Source organism: Aythya fuligula, chromosome Z (assembly GCF_009819795.1).
Source record: "Aythya fuligula isolate bAytFul2 chromosome Z, bAytFul2.pri, whole genome shotgun sequence".
NCBI classification, from domain to species: domain Eukaryota; kingdom Metazoa; phylum Chordata; class Aves; order Anseriformes; family Anatidae; genus Aythya; species Aythya fuligula.
In genome coordinates this window covers 85,871,346-85,890,763 of record NC_045593.1, presented here as the reverse complement: position 1 = coordinate 85,890,763, position 19,418 = coordinate 85,871,346, and the positions used below count along the sequence as shown (strand labels likewise).

At 54.9% G+C, this 19,418-nt stretch overlaps 2 protein-coding genes across 2 annotated transcripts; both read right to left on the bottom strand.

Moving 5' to 3' along the window:
- Nucleotides 1-2,255: 2,255 nt before the first annotated feature.
- Nucleotides 2,256-14,902, bottom strand: LOC116501003 (adenylate cyclase type 10-like). The gene is made up of 18 exons (XM_032206359.1): nucleotides 14,811-14,902; nucleotides 14,474-14,595; nucleotides 13,867-13,943; nucleotides 12,754-12,943; nucleotides 11,752-11,804; nucleotides 10,902-11,055; nucleotides 10,479-10,671; nucleotides 10,085-10,171; nucleotides 9,345-9,628; nucleotides 8,541-8,677; nucleotides 7,754-7,885; nucleotides 6,931-7,185; nucleotides 6,448-6,786; nucleotides 6,179-6,230; nucleotides 5,709-5,931; nucleotides 5,231-5,338; nucleotides 4,912-5,093; nucleotides 2,256-4,251 (listed from the first exon to the last, which is right to left on the bottom strand). The coding sequence occupies exons 1-18, from the start codon at nucleotides 14,871-14,873 to the stop codon at nucleotides 4,071-4,073; spliced, it is 2,832 nt and encodes a 943-aa protein (XP_032062250.1). The 5' UTR covers nucleotides 14,874-14,902; the 3' UTR covers nucleotides 2,256-4,070.
- Nucleotides 14,903-15,699: 797 nt separating this feature from the next.
- On the bottom strand, nucleotides 15,700-19,197 carry LOC116501001. The gene is made up of 6 exons (XM_032206358.1): nucleotides 19,023-19,197; nucleotides 17,357-17,482; nucleotides 16,847-16,990; nucleotides 16,531-16,736; nucleotides 15,975-16,068; nucleotides 15,700-15,836 (listed from the first exon to the last, which is right to left on the bottom strand). Exons 1-6 carry the CDS (start codon nucleotides 19,195-19,197, stop codon nucleotides 15,700-15,702), a joined length of 882 nt encoding a protein of 293 aa, XP_032062249.1.
- Between the last annotated feature and the right edge of the window lie 221 nt (nucleotides 19,198-19,418).

Genomic DNA, 19,418 nt, shown 5'->3' with positions numbered 1-19,418 from the left:
AAATCTAGTTATCTGATTAATTTTATATTTTGGCTTTTGGTTTTGGTTGGATGGTTTATTGGTTGGTTTGGTTTGGTTTAGCTTGGTTTTGTTGTTGTTTTGCTTTGTTTTTGAGAAAGCCTGAGAAAGTCATAGTTTTGATGAGGCTGAAACTCATGAGTGGTATATGGATAACTTTTCAGCCCAGGGAGGTTTGCATCTCTTTTTCCAGTGAGCTATTCATTCAAGAATAGCTCTAGAATAGTTGAGCTATTGATCAGCATCCAGGTGATTTTTTATATTGTTTTTGCAGATGTGGAGGGATGAGGCATGTGCTACAGGGTAATGGATGCAGTGGAGTTCTCTGTAAAGGTGATCTAGTGTATAGTGTTGGAGGGAAGGCACTACAGTTGGTGACTACATGAAAATAGTTTTTGCTTGTTTGGAAGCTCTCTACAGGTACCTCAAAGGAGGCTGTAGCAAGGTGGGGGTTGGTCTGTTCTCCCACGTGCCTGGTGACAGGATGAGGGGGAATGGGCTGAAGTTGCGCCAGGGGAGTTTTAGGTTGGATCTTAGGAAGAACTTCTTTACTGAAAGGGTTGCTAGACATTGGAACAGGCTGCCCAGGGAAGTGGTGGAGTCACCATCCCTGGAAGTCTTGAAAAGACGTTTAGATGTAGAGCTTAGGGATATGGTTTAGTGGGAACTGTTAGTGTTAGGTCAGAGGTTGGACTCGATGATCTTGAGGTCTCTTCCAACCTAGAAATTCTGTGATTCTGTGTGATTCTGTGAAGATGCAAAGCAGGGCATGAAGTGGAATGTCAGCACCAGAGCCTACCTGAGCAAGTTAAGTGATGACCATCATGTTGAAACAGAGGTTATTTATTTGAGGGACTGGTGTGGCAGTTTTAAGTATTTCCCGTTTGGGTATTACAGGTGATGCCCAGTCCTCAGTGTGGGAGAATTATCCTTGGGGCAGGTGAATGGTTTGGGTAAAGGAGTGGGAGAGAGGAATCGCGGGAGGTAGATGCAGAGAATAGTCAGACTTGCTAGTGTCTCTGATAAGCACTGGCCTTGGGCAAGGTGGGAGTTGAGCAGCCTGCTTCCACTTCTCTCTTATACAGATGTTGTGGATGGAGGTCTGTAGGCTTGGTATGAGAGGCTACTGAGGGACGGTGTCTTGCCATATGAGGATGGTCCTTATCTGGCAGCAGAAGAGAATCTTGAAGGCCATGGTGCCTGGAGTGAAACCTTTCATTTGATTATTTGTAAAATGAATCTTAATGAAATACATGCTAAACATACATATCTTTACTATTTGACTCTCCACACAAATCATGCTAGACATCACTCCAGGGAAGGGAACAGATAATGTAAGGATATAAAGGAAATGGTTTTAGTGTTAGGAAAAAGCGTTGGTGTTAGCATTAGTTGATAAAGTGAGAGGAATGTCATAAAAGAGCTGGGGGGGGAAAGAAGAGATTGGAAAGCTGGAAGAGGTAGGTGAAAGGCTGGGCTCCTTTGTCTCCACCAAGACAGGGATGCCTTGTTGGTAAGCTCTGCACCTTCATCTTTTGGAGAGGAATACCTGAGACAGCATTTTGCTAGCACTGTTATCAGATATGAGCGCTATTGCAGAAAGGGTGTTTATCAAAAACAATTCCAAATCTCATATAGAAAATAGAATCATAGAATCATCCAGGTTGGAAAACACCTCTAAGATCATCTAGTCCAGTCCCATCTGTCACCTTATTAGAAGTTTTCAACTTTGTGAAACTGTCTCAGTGAAAGTTGTTGGCAGGGCTCTTAAACAGGCAAGTGTTTGACTTTGATAGGCACCTTTTAATGTGACACAGATCCTACTCCCACTCCACCTAGGTCTCCCACAAAAAGTTATTTACAACAGAAGCCATTTTATATCTCATGGTATATCTCTACTTCCTTTGGCAGTGTGAGAAAAATCTCAATTAATTTTCTTCAGACAGGATCTTCTGCAAAGCTATTTTATTTGTGATTGGAATGGCGGAAGTCCTGTCAATTAAGAGTGCATTTTAGTAAACAAATCATAACCTTTTATTCCCTATTACCCGACGCCTGATCACCTCCCCTGTTTCCTCATTGACTGAGTACTACAGGCTCACAAGCTACTCAACACTCCTCTATAGCATATATGTACGATTTTCCTTTCTTTCTTTCTTTCTTTTTTTTTTTTTTTTCCAACCCTTTAATTTCTCCTTTCTTATGTTTTGAGAATTTGTGATCTTTGTTTTACTATTCTCACACTGCTCATCCTATTTTTCTCAAGCTTCTACCTTGTTCTGGAACAGTGAGGGGCCTTCTACTGTCCACTTACCTACTTTGCATTTCTCCTTGTTATGACTCCACAACTACCTTTGAATACAGAAAACTAGTTCTCTACTGCAAAAACACAACTTAGTTTCTCACAGCAGCCTTTTCACACACTCACTCACAACGGAAGTCTGTACTCTCTCTGTCTCCAAATCCTAACCCTAACTCTGAACTTTCTGTGAAACAAAACAATTTGTGGACTTTGACTGATTCCAAAGTGCTGCCCATACAGCAGGGCCCCACGTGCCCCAAGGCTCCAAGAGCCCTGCTGGCATATCACAGTGGGACTGGCTCTGGTCTGCACTCAGCTCACAACCACAAGATGTGTGCTGCTGTGTCCCCAACCCCAAAGGCACATCCTTTGAAAGTCCCTTCACAGTCACACTAACAATGGGAGTCTGTGTTTTCTCTCTCTCCAAACCCTAAGCCTAACTCTAGACAGTGCCCAGGTCCAACACACACCGCACACAGCACTTCCATGAAATGCTGCTTGCAGTGGAAGCAATTTATTTAGTAGCCCTTGATTTCCTTTGGCAGCCTTTTAATGAAATTGCTCACAATGGGAGTCTGGACTTTCTCTGTCTCTCTCTAAACCCTAACCCTAGCCCTAGACATTGCCTAGATCCAAGAAACATTTCACCTAGTGCTCCCAAGAAAAATTGCTCGCAACAGAATCTTTTGGTAGCCCTCCACTTGCTTTGGCAGCACTCTCACAACTTCAGTCTCAAGGGGAGTCTGTGCTTCCTTTCTTTCCAAACATAAGGACAGGGCTAAGACAGCTCCCAGGTCAAACATTCGTCCTAGCAAGAGCTCCCATGAAAAAGTGTTCACATCTGAAGCATTTGGAAGCCCTCAACTTCCTTTGGCAGCCCTTTCACAACCTTAGTCCTAGAGAGAGTTTGACCTTTCTCTCTCAAAACCTTAATCCTAACCCTAGGCAGTGCCCTAGTCAACACCCTCTTCCAATACCCACCCCACCTAGGCTCCCATAAAATAGTGCTCACAACAGAAACCTCTTGATAGTCCTTGACCTTCTTTGGCAGAATTTTCACAAACCCACTCAAAAAGGGAATCTAGCTTAGAGCTTGGGGATATGATTTAGCGGAGGACTGTTAGTGTTAGCTCAGAGGTTGGACTCGATGATCTTGAGGTCTCTTCCAACCTAGAAATTCTGCGATTCTGTAAATATTAATTCGGAGAAGTTTTAGCATCTTCCCCATCTCAGTAGCACATATGAAGCAAGGAGTGTTGCCTACATATTCATTCTTAATCCATCGCTCTCTAATTTCTAATCCCATGTTTCACAACGAGGAGCAGCCCAACGATCAAGCGCAGCAAGGACCTGGGCCAGCACCCCGGAGCCCATGTGGGCACGCCTCGGGACGGAGCAGCCCACCTGACCCTGCGGGGACTCTGGAACGCCCCCCCACCGTGGCCCTCCCCTCCTCTGCTCGCTCTGCACTATGGCAGCTTCCACCGTCCCAAACTGCCCATGCTGTCTCTCTCCAGGTGCCCACACAGGTTCCGAGGGAGCCTTCAGACCGCCTCCCTGGTAAGGCAGCTTGTGCTGACGGGCCTGCTTCAGTGCCCCGCGTCTCTTGCTGGGGGAGCAAGCTCTCCTTTTCTGAGAAGAACTTGCTTCTTATTTCCAACCTGAACCTTCCCTGGCAAGGCCTGACAACCACCACCATAAGAAAACAGATGTTTTACTAAGACACACTGAGAAAAGCAGGGATGGAAAGTCAGTTGTCGGGGTGGGAGTCTTCTTCCTGAGAGGAGTCCATTCTCCTGTCCACGTTGGCTTTCATGCGAGCTGCCAGGCGGGAGAACCTCCGTCCTGCTGATGTGCCCTCCAGGCTGTAGAGGTGCCCCAGTAAGGAGAGGCAGCGGGTCTGCTGAAGCATCCAGGCTAGCTTCTTCCTCCTGACACACAAGAGAAACTGCTGAGCCCAGAGGCGCGGCTGTAGAGCACCAAACCAGACTGGGCAGGGGAAAGTGGGGTGGCAGCTGAGACACGTACACCTCCTCAGAGGAAGGGAGCTGGTGCTGGAAGGGCTGCAGGCACGGAAGTGGGCAAATGAAGAAGTGCTGCCAGGGGCAGCCAACCGCTACAGAGGGTGTGCTGGCACTACAGCACGGGGGGGGGGAAGTGATGCCAGGCACCAGCAGGAGAAGGACTATCGCAACTCTGAGCCTTCTCCTCATCACGCCCTTCCCCCCCCCCAACCTTAACCCAACCCCATCCCATCCCTTGAGGTCACTGCCTTCCTTCCCCTATTAAGCCCGTCCTCCCTGTTCACATCTCTTCTCTGTTCCCAGCCACCCCAGCCTCATCCGAAACGTGCCAGCAGGTGCATCCCTCGGCACAAGCTGCTTTCTACGCAAAGGCCCAGGGACTGCACAGGGGGGCAGCGTGAGGCTGCACTGGCCCCTGTTTGACCCACATGTCGTGCTTTAATGCCTCGGTCCTGCTAATGAGCTATGGCACAGCTTAGGCGTGGCCTGAAGTCCAGGCAGGCCTGGGCCTGAATGCCTGGCACCAGAATACTCTTCCTTTCCCACGCTCTCCCTTCTGCTGCTTACCGAGCCTCTAGCAGAAGAGAGGGTGTTCTTCTGTTTGTGGCACAAAGAGCACCCTGAAACCTTTCCCACAGAGACTTGACAAAGGCTCCGGCGCGTGTCTGAGGGAATCGCTTTTTCAGAAGGCTCAGCGCCTGCCTGGTCGTTTTCTTGGCCAGCCCCACGCGTCCTAGATTACAGCAGACCTGCACAGGAAGAGGAAGCCATGCAGACATGGACCGCTTTCCCAAGCCTCTCCTCCTGCAGAGGCTGCAGAAATGTATAAGGGGCTGGCCATAGCAGGGACACCCCCTGCAAGAAGGGCGTCACCCTGCCGCTTTACCTCCGCTTTGAGGCTGAAGAAGGTCGCCTCCTCAAAGCAGTCTAACACAGTTGCTGTCTTCACCATGGAGTTCCTCAGGACCTCCGCTTCGTTGAGCTTCATAAGGGCCTTTGAGCAAGCACACAGGCAGCAGGTGAGCATCGGTGCAGAGCCCCCAGCTAGCTCCACCCTTCCCTCTTGCCTCCTGTGGCACCTGCCTTAGGAGGGCCCGCATCTCCCCATGTGATCCCTGCCCTAGCACAGTGCCCCGTGGGCTCAGAGCTCAGGCACCAAGGGAGCCTTCAGACTGCCTCCCAGGTACTGCAGCTTGTGCTGACGGGCCTGCTTCAGTGCCCCGCGTCTCTTGCTGTGGGAGAGGCAAAGCGCAGGAAACAGTCCGGCTCTGCCCCCACTGTTTCTTTTGGGAGGCCCCTCAGCGGGCGTGTCCTGTTGCAGTGGACTCCAGGTGCAATGCGTGCTGGCAAGCAGGGTCACTCACCATGTAGCTGTTGGAGACGTGCAGGTAGGCAGCCGCACACTCCAGCAGGTAGTAGAAGGCTCGGGAAGCATTGCCTGTTGCCACATAGTGGCGAGCCAAAGGCATAAACACTGATTCAATGACGGCTTCGCATTTGCAGGAACACTCGCCACCGTCCTTCTCTTTGGTCCTGCTGGGCTGCGCACTTGTCCATTTGCCCTCTGGTGGAAACCGCTCTGACGCTCTGGTCAGAGGCAGGTTGCCAGGAAAAGAAGAGAGCAAAGAGCAGATGAGCATCACCTGAGATGACCCTGCTCTCCCTACGGGTAGCAACAAACCCCTATTTCCTGCTGTCTCATCCCAGCTCCCACCCCACAGCCAGCCTCCTCCTCCCAGAGCTGGAGTCCCAGCCAGCAGCCAAATGGCAGAGCTCCATCTGTCTCCTCTGGAGCTCGCTCGTTTCCACAATCATCAGAACCTTGTCTCCTCACCTGAACTCCTCCTCCGAGAAAGCCTGCTGCGGCTGCAGGGCATTTGCACTACCTGGGAAGAAGAGAGCGTGTCAAGGGACTCCCCACGTAGCCCGGGCTAAGAGCTGCAGGCTTGCAAGGGTCCTGTCGAGCAGACCCAGGGCACAGGAGCTGTGGTGATCGTCCTTGTCCCCTGGCTTATCCCTGGTGTTGGGGACCCGGTGGGCCCCAGCCTGCATGGGCCTGGACTTCCAGAGGGAGGGGGCTCCGCTGCACGGCACACAGCCTACCTTCAGGGGTGTGAGTCCTGTCCTTCTTCAGGTGTTCTCCAGCGAGCACCAAGGCCTCCCAGCTGTGCCAGTCATCCTCGTCAGCAGAGCCCCGGCAGTTTTCCCCATCCTGGGGACTGGGGACGGCGAAGCGGTGGAAGGCCACAAAGTCCCCTCCGTGGCAGCTCCGGCATTTGTGCGCGTGCTTCTCCAGGAAGGCAGCACACTTGCGCTGCGTGCTGGCCCTCTGTCTCTTGGGCCACAGCTCGTAGGCTGCCTCCTGCAGCAGCGGGGCACAGAAGGCCAGAACGCCAGCCTGCTGCTCCGTGGTCTCCTTGCTTGTAGACGGCCTCTCCACCCCTGCAAGGCAATGGATGGTGGCCTCAGCCAGAGTGGTAGAGACATTCCCAACAGCCGCTGGGAATTTCCCTCTGCACAAAGCTGGTGGGGGAAGGCCTCCTTCAGCTACAGCGCTCCTGGGTCTACGTTACTGCCACCACTTACCGCTCCCTGCCTGCTGAGAGGTGGCCGGCCCCTCTCGAGCATCTTGGATGTCTCTGGGCACCCCTGTGTCCTTCAGCCACTTAAGGATGTTGTCGCTCACCAGCATGTCCAACAAATAATTCATCTGCTGCCTGGTGCAACTGGGAAGGATGTGAGCCAGCAGCTGGGTGGTAAACACTGGCCCTATGATGGCTGCAAACTTCAAAACCATCTGCTTCTGCAGCGTGATCCGGTCCAGCTCAGCCAGTGCAATATCTGTCAAGAAGAAGCAAATCGTCTCTCTCTTTTGTGTCCCGGAGCCTGAGCTTGGAGAGGCTGGACGGTTCCACCACAGGAAACAGGGTAGACTTTGGCCTCTCTTCCTCAGGATGGCACCTGGTGGGCAATTGGAGCCCAGGGGAATGTCTTCAAGATGGCTCCACTCCTCTTGCAACCACAGGCCACAAGGCCCAGGGATAAGAGCTCCTCCACCACGGATGGGGAGGGCACGATCCTGCGGGTACATGCGACCCGTGATGCGACCTACCGGAGCTGAACTAGGCTGATGCCCAGCAGCGCACACAGAGAGCAGAGAGCGCTTTCACCACCTCAGAGCTGGACTTGGAGCTCCCCACAACTGCTGTGGGCCTCACAGCCGGCCCACAGCCCGGAGGGGGACATCTGTGTCCTTAAGCACAGAGCTCTGTCTGCTCAGACCAGAGTCGCCTTCCTGGCAGGGCCCCCCAGGCTGAGAGGGTGCTTCTGCAGCATGCTGATGCCCAGCCCCTCTCTCACATGCACCCCAGGAAAGGACCCCAGCACAGCCACGAACTCAGCCCCTCACCTTTCAAGGCAGCCGGCAGCACGGTGGTCTCCAGGCTGACATCTGCTCTGACGGTGCAGACCCTGCCACTGTTATTCCCAGCACTGGAGCTTGAGGTGGCTGAGACAATGGGTGAAGCCTCGACTGCAGAAGCTGGGAAGAGAGAGAGAGAGAGAGCATGAACAAGGTGGGGCAAGTCCAACCTGTCACGGTTGGGTGCGCTTCATGGCCCGCACCGAATGCGGTCAGTGAGCAGGGCAAACCGGTTTCCACTGCAATGGTTTTGTCTGCATTGCCCTTGCAACTCTTTTTCTGCCTTTGGACCAGCTGCCCAGCTGTACTGAACGAATATCCCGCAACAGAACGCAGCGGTTGCTACCTTTGACAGCGCTCCCTCCCACAGCCAGGGAAATTGCCAGTGATAATCCAAAAGGCAAAGCCCATGCAGGCTGTCCCCAGGGCAACAGCACTCTGCTTGGCATTGCTCTTGCCATTACTGCTCTTGCGTTACTGCCAAGCTCCTCAGTTCCCAGCGCCTTTGCGGGCATTTCTGGTTTTGGATTACACTTTCCCAGGTCTGACCCTCTCCTGCAGAAGGGCTTTCTTCTCGAGGGAGCTGGTGGCTTGCCAAGGTGACAGCAAGGTGTGCAGGAGCCCACACCTCAGCCAGATCAAGTTCTGTCCTGCTGCCAGATCGGACTCTGCCCAGACTCACTGGAAAGCCACAGGACACGGTCGTGTGTGTGTGTGTGTGTGGGGGGGGGTGACGTGCAACAGCATCTAGCCAGTCCGCAACAAGAGTGCTTACCGATCAAGCCCTCCCAGTTGTCCTCTACTATTTTGTCCTGCCTCCCAGTGCTGAACAAGAGCATGTTGTTGCGATGCAGGCGGCGCAGCAGTTCCTCACAGTAATACGGGATGCCAGAGCTTCTTTGGATCAGGAACCTGGGCAGGAGCAGACCCAGCAGTGACCAACACCAGGGAAGTATGGTGCAACACAGTTCTGATGGGCGGGTGGCGAGTCACTCAGGCCTCACAGGGTAACCAGCCTCTTTGTCACAGCTACGGCTCACTTCAGAAGGGGGCGGTCCTCCCACTGGCTTGGGCGTTTGGGACCCCTGACCCTACACTGTTTGCTGGAGTCCATGGGGAAATGGTCGTGGGCAATGTCCAAAGCACAACACAGCAAGCCTGATCTTCCCTGTCCTCAGGAGCCCAGATCTGCTCTGGCAGCTGGCTGGACCCCTGCTCCTGGGAATCCCTACTGCAGCCTGGCTACATTGGTCAAAGCCTTTTTCACACCTCAGCCACGCTGAGGCTTGGGTACCCATCTCCCTCTGCTCTCCTCTCTCCTCTTCTCTCCCTTTTCCTCCCTGCCTTGCCCTCCCTCCTCTACAACAGCAAAGGGCTGTCACTGCCCACGTGCTGCGTCCTGGGAGCTGCCTATTTTTAGCTCACACCTGCTGTGGTGAGTCTTAAGGAGAAACCCAGGTCCTTGCTGGAGTCAAGGATGCTGCCAGAAGGCCCCGTGCTTCCTTTCCTGCGGGGCGACTTCCTTCCGTGGCAGCATAGGTCCAACCCCTCCGGAAGAGCTCCGTGGCCTGCAACATACCTTGCTAGATCCCTGGGGATGCTGACCACTCCAAGGTCCTGGCAGACTTTCTGCACCACAGCTGCAGGTTTCAGCTCTTCCAGATGAAGACAGCTGATTCTCTGGGACGTTGTGCTGTCTGCTGCAGCTTTGAAAAAGCTCTCCGTTCTCTCATGGCCAGGAGCTAAGCTCATCACCATAAAGAGCGTGACGCTTTGGAGCACGGGCCACATGACAGTCCAGGAGGCAGGGTCGATGAAGTGGGCGTTGTCGATGACAAATATGCCAAATTCTCCTCCAAGGGTCTGAAAAAAGCAGATGGATCTGTGTGGAGTCTGGCGGATTCTCAAGCATCCTCTAGGGGAGGAGATGCAGCCTCTCTCTCCGGAGACGGAGAATACTCAGAAGTCTCTCCCCAGCCGCTTCCCTCTTCAGAAGCTTACTGGCTTTTCATTTCTGCGAGACTTTAAGGCCTCCTGGAACATCACTTGCCCTTCTGAAGAAGGGAGCTTGGGCAAAGGAATGCAGAAGGCGTCAATCCTCCTCCAGGGCACATACCCTCCAACTTAACAGGAGGCGAGCTACGACGAGGCATATGGGGAGGGTGTGAGAGGGGCTTCTGGGAGGAGGGGCTCCTGGGCCCTGAAGGGCGGTGACCCTGGCACATCGTCCTGCTGCCCACTCAGGCTGTTCTGATGTGGAGCCTGCAGCGGGCAGGGTTGTTTTCTTTCTCTGACCCAGGTAGGAGGAGGAACGCTCACCTTCTGTAGCACTTTCCTACAAGTCTTCTGCAACTCCCTTTTCCTTTGAAGGTCATGCATCTTGCAAACCTCGTCTGAGATGGCAAACTGGACAGGAAAGCAGAGTCAGAAAGAAACATCATCCTGGGACCAGGCATGCCTATCCACCAAGCTAGACGGCAGAGCAAAGCGCCTCTGCTTTTGCATGAGGTCAGCGCAAGCCTCTCTTCACTGGCCTTTCCAGGGCGCTGACCAAGACACCTGGCACATGCACAGGACATGAAGTCACCACAGACAAGGAGCCTCCCTGGACCCAGGAATCAGAACGGGGTGCTATGAGCACTGCAACTCCCAGCCCAGCAGAACACCCAAACAACCACCAGACTACCTCAGGAGGCCTCCCTCTCGCTCTCACCTTGACGAGGAAAATGTTGTTGAGGAGGCAGTAACTGCTCTCTTCTATCGCCCCTTGGAGCTTGGCCTGCAGGGTGCGCTGCCGGTCCTTGCACGTTTCACCCGCCTGCAGTCCCAGGGCCCTGGCCACCAGCATACAGACGGCAGAGAAGGGCTGCCTCATGTTGGCCTTGGTCAGTTCCATGGTGACAACCCTGCGGTGCAAAAGCAAAAGGCAGTTGAGCTGCAGAAAAGGCCCCCAGTAGCCCACGCCTGCCAAGACAGGAGAGTTAGAGACTCACGCTGCCTGGTTCTTACTGCAAAGGAACGCAGGGTGCACAGTCCCGGGGGTGTGGGCAGAGGGCCAGGCACAGGGCAGAGGCATCGCAGTCTTCCACGAACGTCAGGGGACGGGCATGGGAAGGGGCTCAAAAAACCCACTTACCTGTGCCCAGTGGCCTGGCCCAGAAAGGCCAGCTCAGTAAGTAAGTGGCTCTTTCCAGAGCCCAGAATGCCTGCGTACGCCAGGATGTGCGGCTGTCCCAAAGTCTCATAGGCCTTCAAGCTGCGTTCAAAGAGGTCAATCTCCACCTCCCGACCTGTGAAGACCAACCAGGAAACAAGCTGTTGCAGCATGCTGAAAAGCAGGGCAGCATTCCCTTTTGCTGGCACGGCGGCTTCCCTCCACCACGTCAGCAAGCCTGCCTACACCCAGGCCTCCTTCCAAGCCCCTCATCTCAGAGCCGCCTGCCTGCTGGCCACACGGCGCAGCTCCTAGGAGCTCTTTCCCCTCCGCTTCTCCTCCCACAGGCAATGAGATTCAGCCAGCTGGACGCAGCTCCCCACACTGATCCAGCCCAAGACTGGAGGGCACACTTTGAGGCACTGCAGGCAGCTGCGCCCAAAAGGCATGCCAAACATCTCACTGCACCCTGAGCCCCAGAGCTCTTGCCAGCACCCTGTAGCTAAGGTGGCGTCTTCGGGCCTGTTGTGGTTTTGGCTGCGATACAGCTCCTTGTCTTCACAGGAGCTTGGAGTGTGCTGTGATGTGGTGGACTTGCCACCAAAGGAACGCCGAGAACACACTGAACTCTTGCCGAGCAGTGCTGGCGCAGTGTCAAGGCCTCTGCAGTTTCTCATGCTGCCCCACCAGCCAGCAGGCTAGAGGAGGGAGGAAGGGAGCGAGCGGCTGTGTGGGGCTCAGCTGCCTACCGGGGTTAACCTCCAGCAAGGTGCACTGCTTTGGGCAAAGGGAAGCAGCTGGGGTTCTGAAGAGCGAGGACTTCTCTACCTACCCAGCAAGGGGCCATAGTCTGACCTCTTCTTGGTAAGACCCATGTCAAAGATGCTAGAAGCGGGAGAAGACAAAACATGAGTTTCACTTAGTTGTTCAGAAGCCAGGGAATATAGAGCCTGCTGTGTTAGGGGAGGAGACCCGCCGCAGGTAACTGCTTTTCTTTCCAGCAGCATGCTGTCCGGAGCATGCTCCCCGGCCAACGTTCGAGTGGACATGCCAGGACAGCTCCAAGCACGAAGAAGGCCAGCAGCCATGGCGGGACAGCAGAAGGTGTTGGGAGTCCCTCGCCAGAGGCCAAAACCAAAGAAAGCCCAGATGCGGCAAAGAAGCCAGGGTGTGCTGTTGGCTAGTAGACTGCTCTGCCACCCTGGACAAGCAAAAGAAGCCTCTTGGAAAGGAGGACCTGTGTCACTTAGTGGCTCAGGACACCAAGCACCTGGCACCTTTGGCTCAAGTCTTTTGATAGTTTTCAAGAGACAGCAACGTTAACATCCAAAAGGTCCTCCAACCCTGGCCCGGAGGGACAGCTGAGAACTGAGCAGGCAGACAGGAGGAAGAGTGGCCCAGTGGCCCACCTTTCCCCAAGGCGACATGACTGACCCAAAGCTTCCTGCGCAGAAGGAGCTGGGAAAAAATTCCTCCTTGCATCAGAATGACCTCTGCCTTAGCCTTGCACATAGTGGAGCAAACACAGGGCAGGGAGGGAGCCCAGCGGAAAGCCGCTTGGACAAAGCCTGCATGGCTAGCGTGCGTCTCCAAAGCCAGGACAACCTTCTGCACCCCACTGGCGTCACTCGCAGCTCTCTTAGCAGCAGGAGACACAAGGGCAGAAAGGCACAAAGCAGACCCATGCCAGGCCTTTGGATCTTCTTGGCCACAGGGAAGGGATGTCTGTGGGAGGCCAGGCTGGTCTCTTGCTGCACAGCTCCTCTTTACCGGTCAAGGTTGCACCCTTGGCTTCCCCTTGTGGCCCCATCCAGATGGCTCGGAAGACACTCACCACTTGTCGGTGATCCCCACATATTGATAGATAGCGCCGGGATCTGTAACACCTTTCAACTTTGTCTTCGGCAACTCCTTGAAGAGGTAACTGGGCAGGCGAGAGGCCTTGTAGGTGTCTTCATCACAGGACACCAGCCTGGGGTAGTGCACCATCAAGCGGGCACCCAAATTCACCTTATGGCCAATCACTGCCATGGAGAGAGAACACATTGACATGGTTAGGAAAGCAGCCTTGCCCCACCCTTTAAGGCCAAGGGCTACTTCCCCTTGTTGTCCATAGGTGCATGCCTAGTGCACTGCACCAATGAGCACACACAGCAAAGATCTTTTAATTAATTCATTATATAAATATATATATATTATATAATTAAATATTTTATTATATAACTCTGCAGAGTCAGGTGCTTGGCGATCTTCTGCAAAGCCAGCACACCTCTGACTTGAATCACTGTTACTTGTACACAGCAAACTTGTGAAAGCTATCTCTTTGGGTACTTCTGATTGGCTATTACAGCTCACCTAACTTATGTCTCCTGAGTTTGCACATTACAGAGAAAGAGTGGGGGCTGGGGAAGTGGGGACACATCAAATCCCACATTAGCATACGTTAGCATTTTGATGGGTACGATTTTTAATACGTTTATGACCCTTAATGAGCAAAAGGTTACTACAGATTAGTCTGGAGCTGTTGTTCTCCTCCTTGTTTTCACCTTTTGTCCCTTATCTCCCTGGCTGCTGCTAGCTCAAGGCTACCTGTCTCTCTGTTCCCTTATTCTCTCACCTAAAAGACTATACAAGCTATAGAAATACTACACAAGCTACAGGACTCTCTATATTCTTCAAGGTTTCCTTGTTTTTCCCAGCTTTGGGACTACACCCTCAGGCACAGGTCAACCCCGCAGCAGGGCAAGCTGACCCAGCGGGAACCGCAAGTCTCTGAGCCCATTCTCCCACCTCAGGTCGAGACCTGTGACATCTGGGCCGCTCTCGGCAGGCTGTAGCATATGTGCTTGCCCCAGCCTTCCCATCTCTTCATGACTGATGTGTGTGTGACAGGTGTGCTTAAGCACACCCACGCCAGCCTCCCACTCTTCAGACTAAGGTGCGGTACCTGTATGTTCAGCCCTCTCCGGATGGCCACAGAGGCCGTAGAACATCGTCCCGCTGGTGACCCCAATAGACATTGCCCTGGCACACAGGGAGAGAAGTGCAAATTCAGTGGTGCCCCAGGCGCAGTCCTGCTCGCCCCGCTCTGCCACTTCCCACGTCTCCCCTTGGCACCAACCAGGGACACCTGCTGTCCCACAGCTGGTGTGTGCCTCAGGGACTTGGAGAGCTCGGGGCACCACACACAAGGGACGTGGGGAGGGTGCACGCAAGACGGCTTGGACCCTTCCCCTGAGGCCCGATGGCTGTGACCTGCAGCAGGCCACAGCCCCTCTCACTAGTGGAGGAAAGCAGGTGCTACCCACAGAGCACCTACAATGCCAGCGACTTTGAGATTAGGCCAGAGCCCTGTTCCTGGCAGGCTGTGCTTGGAGGGACTGCGCCTGGCTGCCGTGAGCTAAGCCCAGGGGCCACCTGCTGCCTCTCAGGGTGCTGCCTCAATCCTGCCAGGGACAAAGGAGGCCAAGCCAGGAGGCCACGTCTCTTGCTGGTCAGCCCCCTTGCGCTGTCCCAGGCAGCACGCATGCCCTGCAACACCGCCACACACTCACTCAAGTTTCCTCAATGATCTGGAGCACGTGCTGAAGATCTGAAGAGCGCTGTCCAAGGCACGGGTGCTCTCGTCATGCAGCTTTGCTCCAGACATTCCGAACACACAGAGGAATGTACAGCCCTGCAGAGGACAGATGCAACACATCTGGTTACAGTGCCTATGGCCAGCAGCTAATGCCGTTCCATTGCAGTCGCCAGGGAGACCAGTAGAGCTGCAGGTCAACACAAAGCCACAGAGGACTGATCCCACCAGCAAGGCAGAGCTGCTCCTCAGTCCCTCTCCACTAAACAGACACAGGCCACCCTCTGGGGGTGGGATTGCTCCCCCACGCTCACCTTATCAAACAGAAGGCTTTTGTTGATTTCACCCTTGTGAGGACTGATGATTGTTGAAATCATCCTGTTGGCATCACGGAGGCCCCTCTGAAGATCCAGTAACCCGGCCTCTGCAGAAAACTGCAGCTGGATAAAGAGGCTGGTGACTGGCCGTAGCTCAGACCACAGGTGCAGCGGCATATCCACGTCCAGCTGGAAGTGAAGAGCACGACAGCTTTGCCAGCCTGTTCTCCCGGCGGTTCCTCTGGGCCCGTGCCACGTACCGAGGGAGAGCAGGCATGTTGGCAATACCAGGTACTACTGGAGGAAGGGTAAGTCCCCTGCTCGGTGCCAATCGCAGGCCAGCCTGCGGCAGGCAGGTCATAGCAGAGTCATAGCACAAACGACAGAGGGGAATGTTCCAGCAACACTGCATCTTGTGGCAAGTACGGATGCGAGGGGCGACCCTCTGGCACATCCCAGGGACTTGAGCAGACTCGCCCCCTTGTCCTCGCCTCGTGCCCACAGCACGTCCAGAGCAAGAGTCATGGAAAAGACAGAGGCAAGTCCACCTCCTGCCACCCGTGCCTCTTTGAGGAGCAGCACAAAATGGGCAGTTGCCTGGCACGTGCAGCACCAGTAAGCCTGGCATCAGGTCCCCTGGGTTCCCGCCCCAGGGTGCTTTTTCTTCCATTTGTCTGTTTTCACGAGAGCTCCACCCATGCAATGCACACCTTCTTCTGCCCTCCCAAAATGCAGCCTCCAGCAGCAGTGGCCTTACCTTCCTGAGAGGAGCTGCTGGTATGTACTTCTGCATCTCTGCTGCCACTTTAGGACCATTGGACACGAGAAAAGCTGGCCTTAGGTGCCCTAAGGGAAGCAAACGCAGGCCTTCACTGGCAAGACGGGACTACAAGGGGGTTGAAAGACGGGGCTGGCACTGGGCAAAGCAGAGCAAAGATTCTTTGGCGTTTCCTCCTGCTCCCCTCTGCAGCTGCTTGGCCAGAGCCATCCCCTGGAAGGAGGGGATGGCAGCGACAGCCTCAGCTGAAGCACAGGAGGGACAAAGGCACGAATGCTGACTGAAAGGTGGAAGAGGGCAGGGGGAGTTCCTCCCTGGAACTCTGAAGCAGGCAGGCCCCATTTTTCCAGCCAGTCTCAGAACACGGTGAAGCAGGGACTCACCTATCCTTTCCAAACGCTGCATCTTCGCGTGTTGCTCAAACTGGCCTGCAGCATCTTGGCGTTCTGATCCAGACATGTGCTCCATCCTCTGAACCTGCAGACACGCAGAACAAAAGTACTGCCGCTGGCCTCCCCAAGGAGCCCCGGGAGACACAGCCCGCCCCTCCACTCTCACTTTCCAGAGAAGGGCAGAACCTCTTGGTGCAGCAAGCCCACCTCTCTGGATTTTCAGCTGGGACAGAAGTGCCTCTTCAGAAGGACCAGAGCCACGCAGGCATCACCCAAGCATGCCCCAGCTCTCCAGGACAGCTGCGCGACCCACGGGGGACATTGCTGGTGGGGCCCACACCCTTCCTGTGCTTCCCTTGGCCAGTCACACCAAGCAAGCACTACCCAGAGCTACCCCTGAGGTGGAAGGGCAACTGCTTCAGCTCTCTACCAACCCTTACAGCTACAACTCTCTCCACGTCCAGCGCCTCAGCCTTCTGGCATCTGCCTCCTTCCCTCTCAGGTGCAGGTCTTCAGAGAGGCTCTAGAGGCCAACCTGTCCACCTACCTTCAGAACCCGTTTGCCACCAAGAAGCCTGGTCTGGATCTTTTCCTGCTCACACAGCTTCCAGCAGGTGGGCGAGACAATCACTTCACTTTTAACCGCAAGGTTTTGGGCGTTCATAACTTCCTCCAGGGCCTGGCTGCAGATGAAGTACTGCTGATGGTACCTGTCTCCAGCAGCCAGTACGGTCATTTGCCCTGCGGAGATCCCTGGGGAGAGAGCAAGAAGCAGCATTGACACCGGGGAGCAGAAGCAGTCAGCAGCACTGGAGAGTGCCAGGGCTGTGCACGTGGCACAGCTGACCCTGCAGCGCCCATACCTATCTTCAGGTGGAGCTTCTGACCCACGTGTGTGTCACGACTGCCATGCTTCTTCTGGATTTGTTGGCAACACTGCAGCACCAGGCTGATGGTCTGAGGCAGCTGAGCTTCTGATGCTCTCCACAGCACCAGCACAGCATCCCCTGGGGAAAGTGAGGGGAAGGGGAAGGCTCTCCTGCGGGACAGCAGCAAGTGGCCAGCCGGCGTGCAGAGGAGGACGGGCTTGTGGGAGGGCATCCTCCTGAAGGACAGCACCCTGGCCACAGGGACCCCTCCCCTCTGCCAGACCAGCCACAGCACCAGCCAGGGCAGCAGGGCAAGAGGGTGGGTGGCGGGGGGACCCTCTGCCCAGCACTCCTCCGCAGCTGCAGCAGCCCAGGGACACCACCGGAGGGATTGCTGCGTGGCCAGAGAGCTGCTCCATCAGGCCAGAGCACAGAGCAAGCGGCTCCCGCGGGAAACACTGCACAGCAGCAGGACATGGAAGCAGCCTCCTCCTAAGGACATACCTCCAAACTTCAGGATGTCTCCTCCGAAATCCAGCACAACTGTGGAGAAAGAAGGGAAGGCAGAGTTATGGGGCGCCTTCTTCCGGAATCCGTGGGGCAAGCCACCTGTAGCCACAGCCCTGGCCCCTGTACAGCGAGTTGGGAGGCCACACAAGCACAGTACGGTGCAAGCTGGAAGGCACCTCTGGAGAGTATCTGCTCCAGTCTCGCACCCCGTCTCCACTCAAGCCGAGCCACTCAGAGCCACCTGCCCGGGGCCACGTCCAGACGCCTGGTGAAGATCTCTGAGCGGGGACACTTGCAAATGCTGCCAAAGTGGTGGCCACCACATGCTCACGGTCAGAGACGTCCCCCAGGATAAGGGGCTCAGGAGGGCCACACACAGATGTCAGTGCGAGCCTCCCTAGGTCACTGGCACGCTGGCACTCACTGGATGCCCCCAGCCTGCCTGCGGTCCTAATGGCACCAAAGCGGTGTTCCATCGTGGAACTGGAACGGTCTCTCTGCAAGCACAGAGACAGATGCTGAGAAAGCAGGTGTCCCCTTGCTCATACGATCAGAGAATGATCTAGGCTGGAAAAGGCCTTCAAGATCATCAAGTCCGACCATCCACCTAGCCTACTGAGTCCCCATCACTAAACCATCTACCTTAGTGCCATGTCCACACATCTCTTAAATAGCTGCAGGGACTGGGACTCCATCGCTTAACTGGGCAGGCTGCTCCAGTGCTCAACCACAACCTCCTTGAAGAAATTCTTCCCAGTACCCAACCCAAGCACAGCCTGCCTCAAATCGAGAGCCTTTCCTCATGGCCTCTCTCTTGTCACCTGAGAAAAGAGACCGACTGCCTCTGCGCTGCAGCCTCCTTGCAGGGAGGTGGGAAGCGCAATGAGGTCTCCCCTCAGCCTCCTCTTCTCCAGACTAAACAACCACAATGCCCCCAGCTGCTCCTCGTAACTCTTGTTTTCTAGACCCTTCAGCAGCTTTGATGATCTTCTCTGTACACACGCAAGCAACTCAGACATCCTTCTCGTGGTCAGGGGCCCCGAACTGAATGCAATATTCGAGGTGTGGGCTCACCACTGCCGTGTCCAAGAGCTATCACTTCCCTAGCCCTGCTGGCCACACTAGTTCTCATGCAGGCCAGAATGCCATCGGCCTTTCTAGAGACCTGGGCACGCTGCTTGCACATGCTCAGCTGGCCGCCAAGCAGCAACCCCACATACTTTTCTACTGGGCCCATTTCCAGCCACCCTTCCCCCAGGCCTATGTGGCTGCATTAGGTTGCTGTGTGCCAAGCGCAGGACCCACCACTTAGCCTGGTTCAGTGGCATGCGACTGGACTTGGCCCAGCCTACCTCAGCAAAGCCTTCCCACCCTCAAGCCAGTCAACCGTCCCGCCTAACTTGGAATTGTCTGCAAACTTACTGATGGAGGGTGCATTCAATCCCCTCCTCCCTCCTGGTCACTGATGAAAATGTTAAACAAAAAAGGCCCTGGTAGAGTGCCCTGGAGAAGGCCACTGGTGTCCAGACACCAACTGGATTGAACCTGGATTGAACTCCGCTTGCTAGGACTCCTTAAGCCCAGCCGTCCAGCCACTTCTTTACCCAGCAAACAGTATGTCTGCCCAAGCCCTGAGCAGCCAGTCTCTCTGGGAGAATACTGTGGGCAGCAGTGTCAAACGCTTTATAAAAAGCCAGGCAGACAATGACCAGAGCCTCTCCCTCCTCTACCAAGTGGGTCACCTTGTCGTAGGAGATCAGGGTAGTCAGGAGGCACCTAGCCTTCAAAATCCCGCGCCAGCTGCTTCTGATCCCTCCATTGGAGGCATGTGCCATGTCACAGCACTCAGGATCACCTGCTCCGTAACCTGCCCTGATACTGACATCAGGCTGACGGGCCTGTAATTCCCTGCAAAGTCCTTCCAGCCCTTCCTGTTGCCTGGAGGCACGTCTGCCAGCCTGCAGTCCACTGGGGCCTCCCTCATCACAGTGGGCAGCAGAAGAGACCTGCTGCGCTCCTCCCTTGCCACGGGAGCCCCACGGCTCCCACTGTCCCC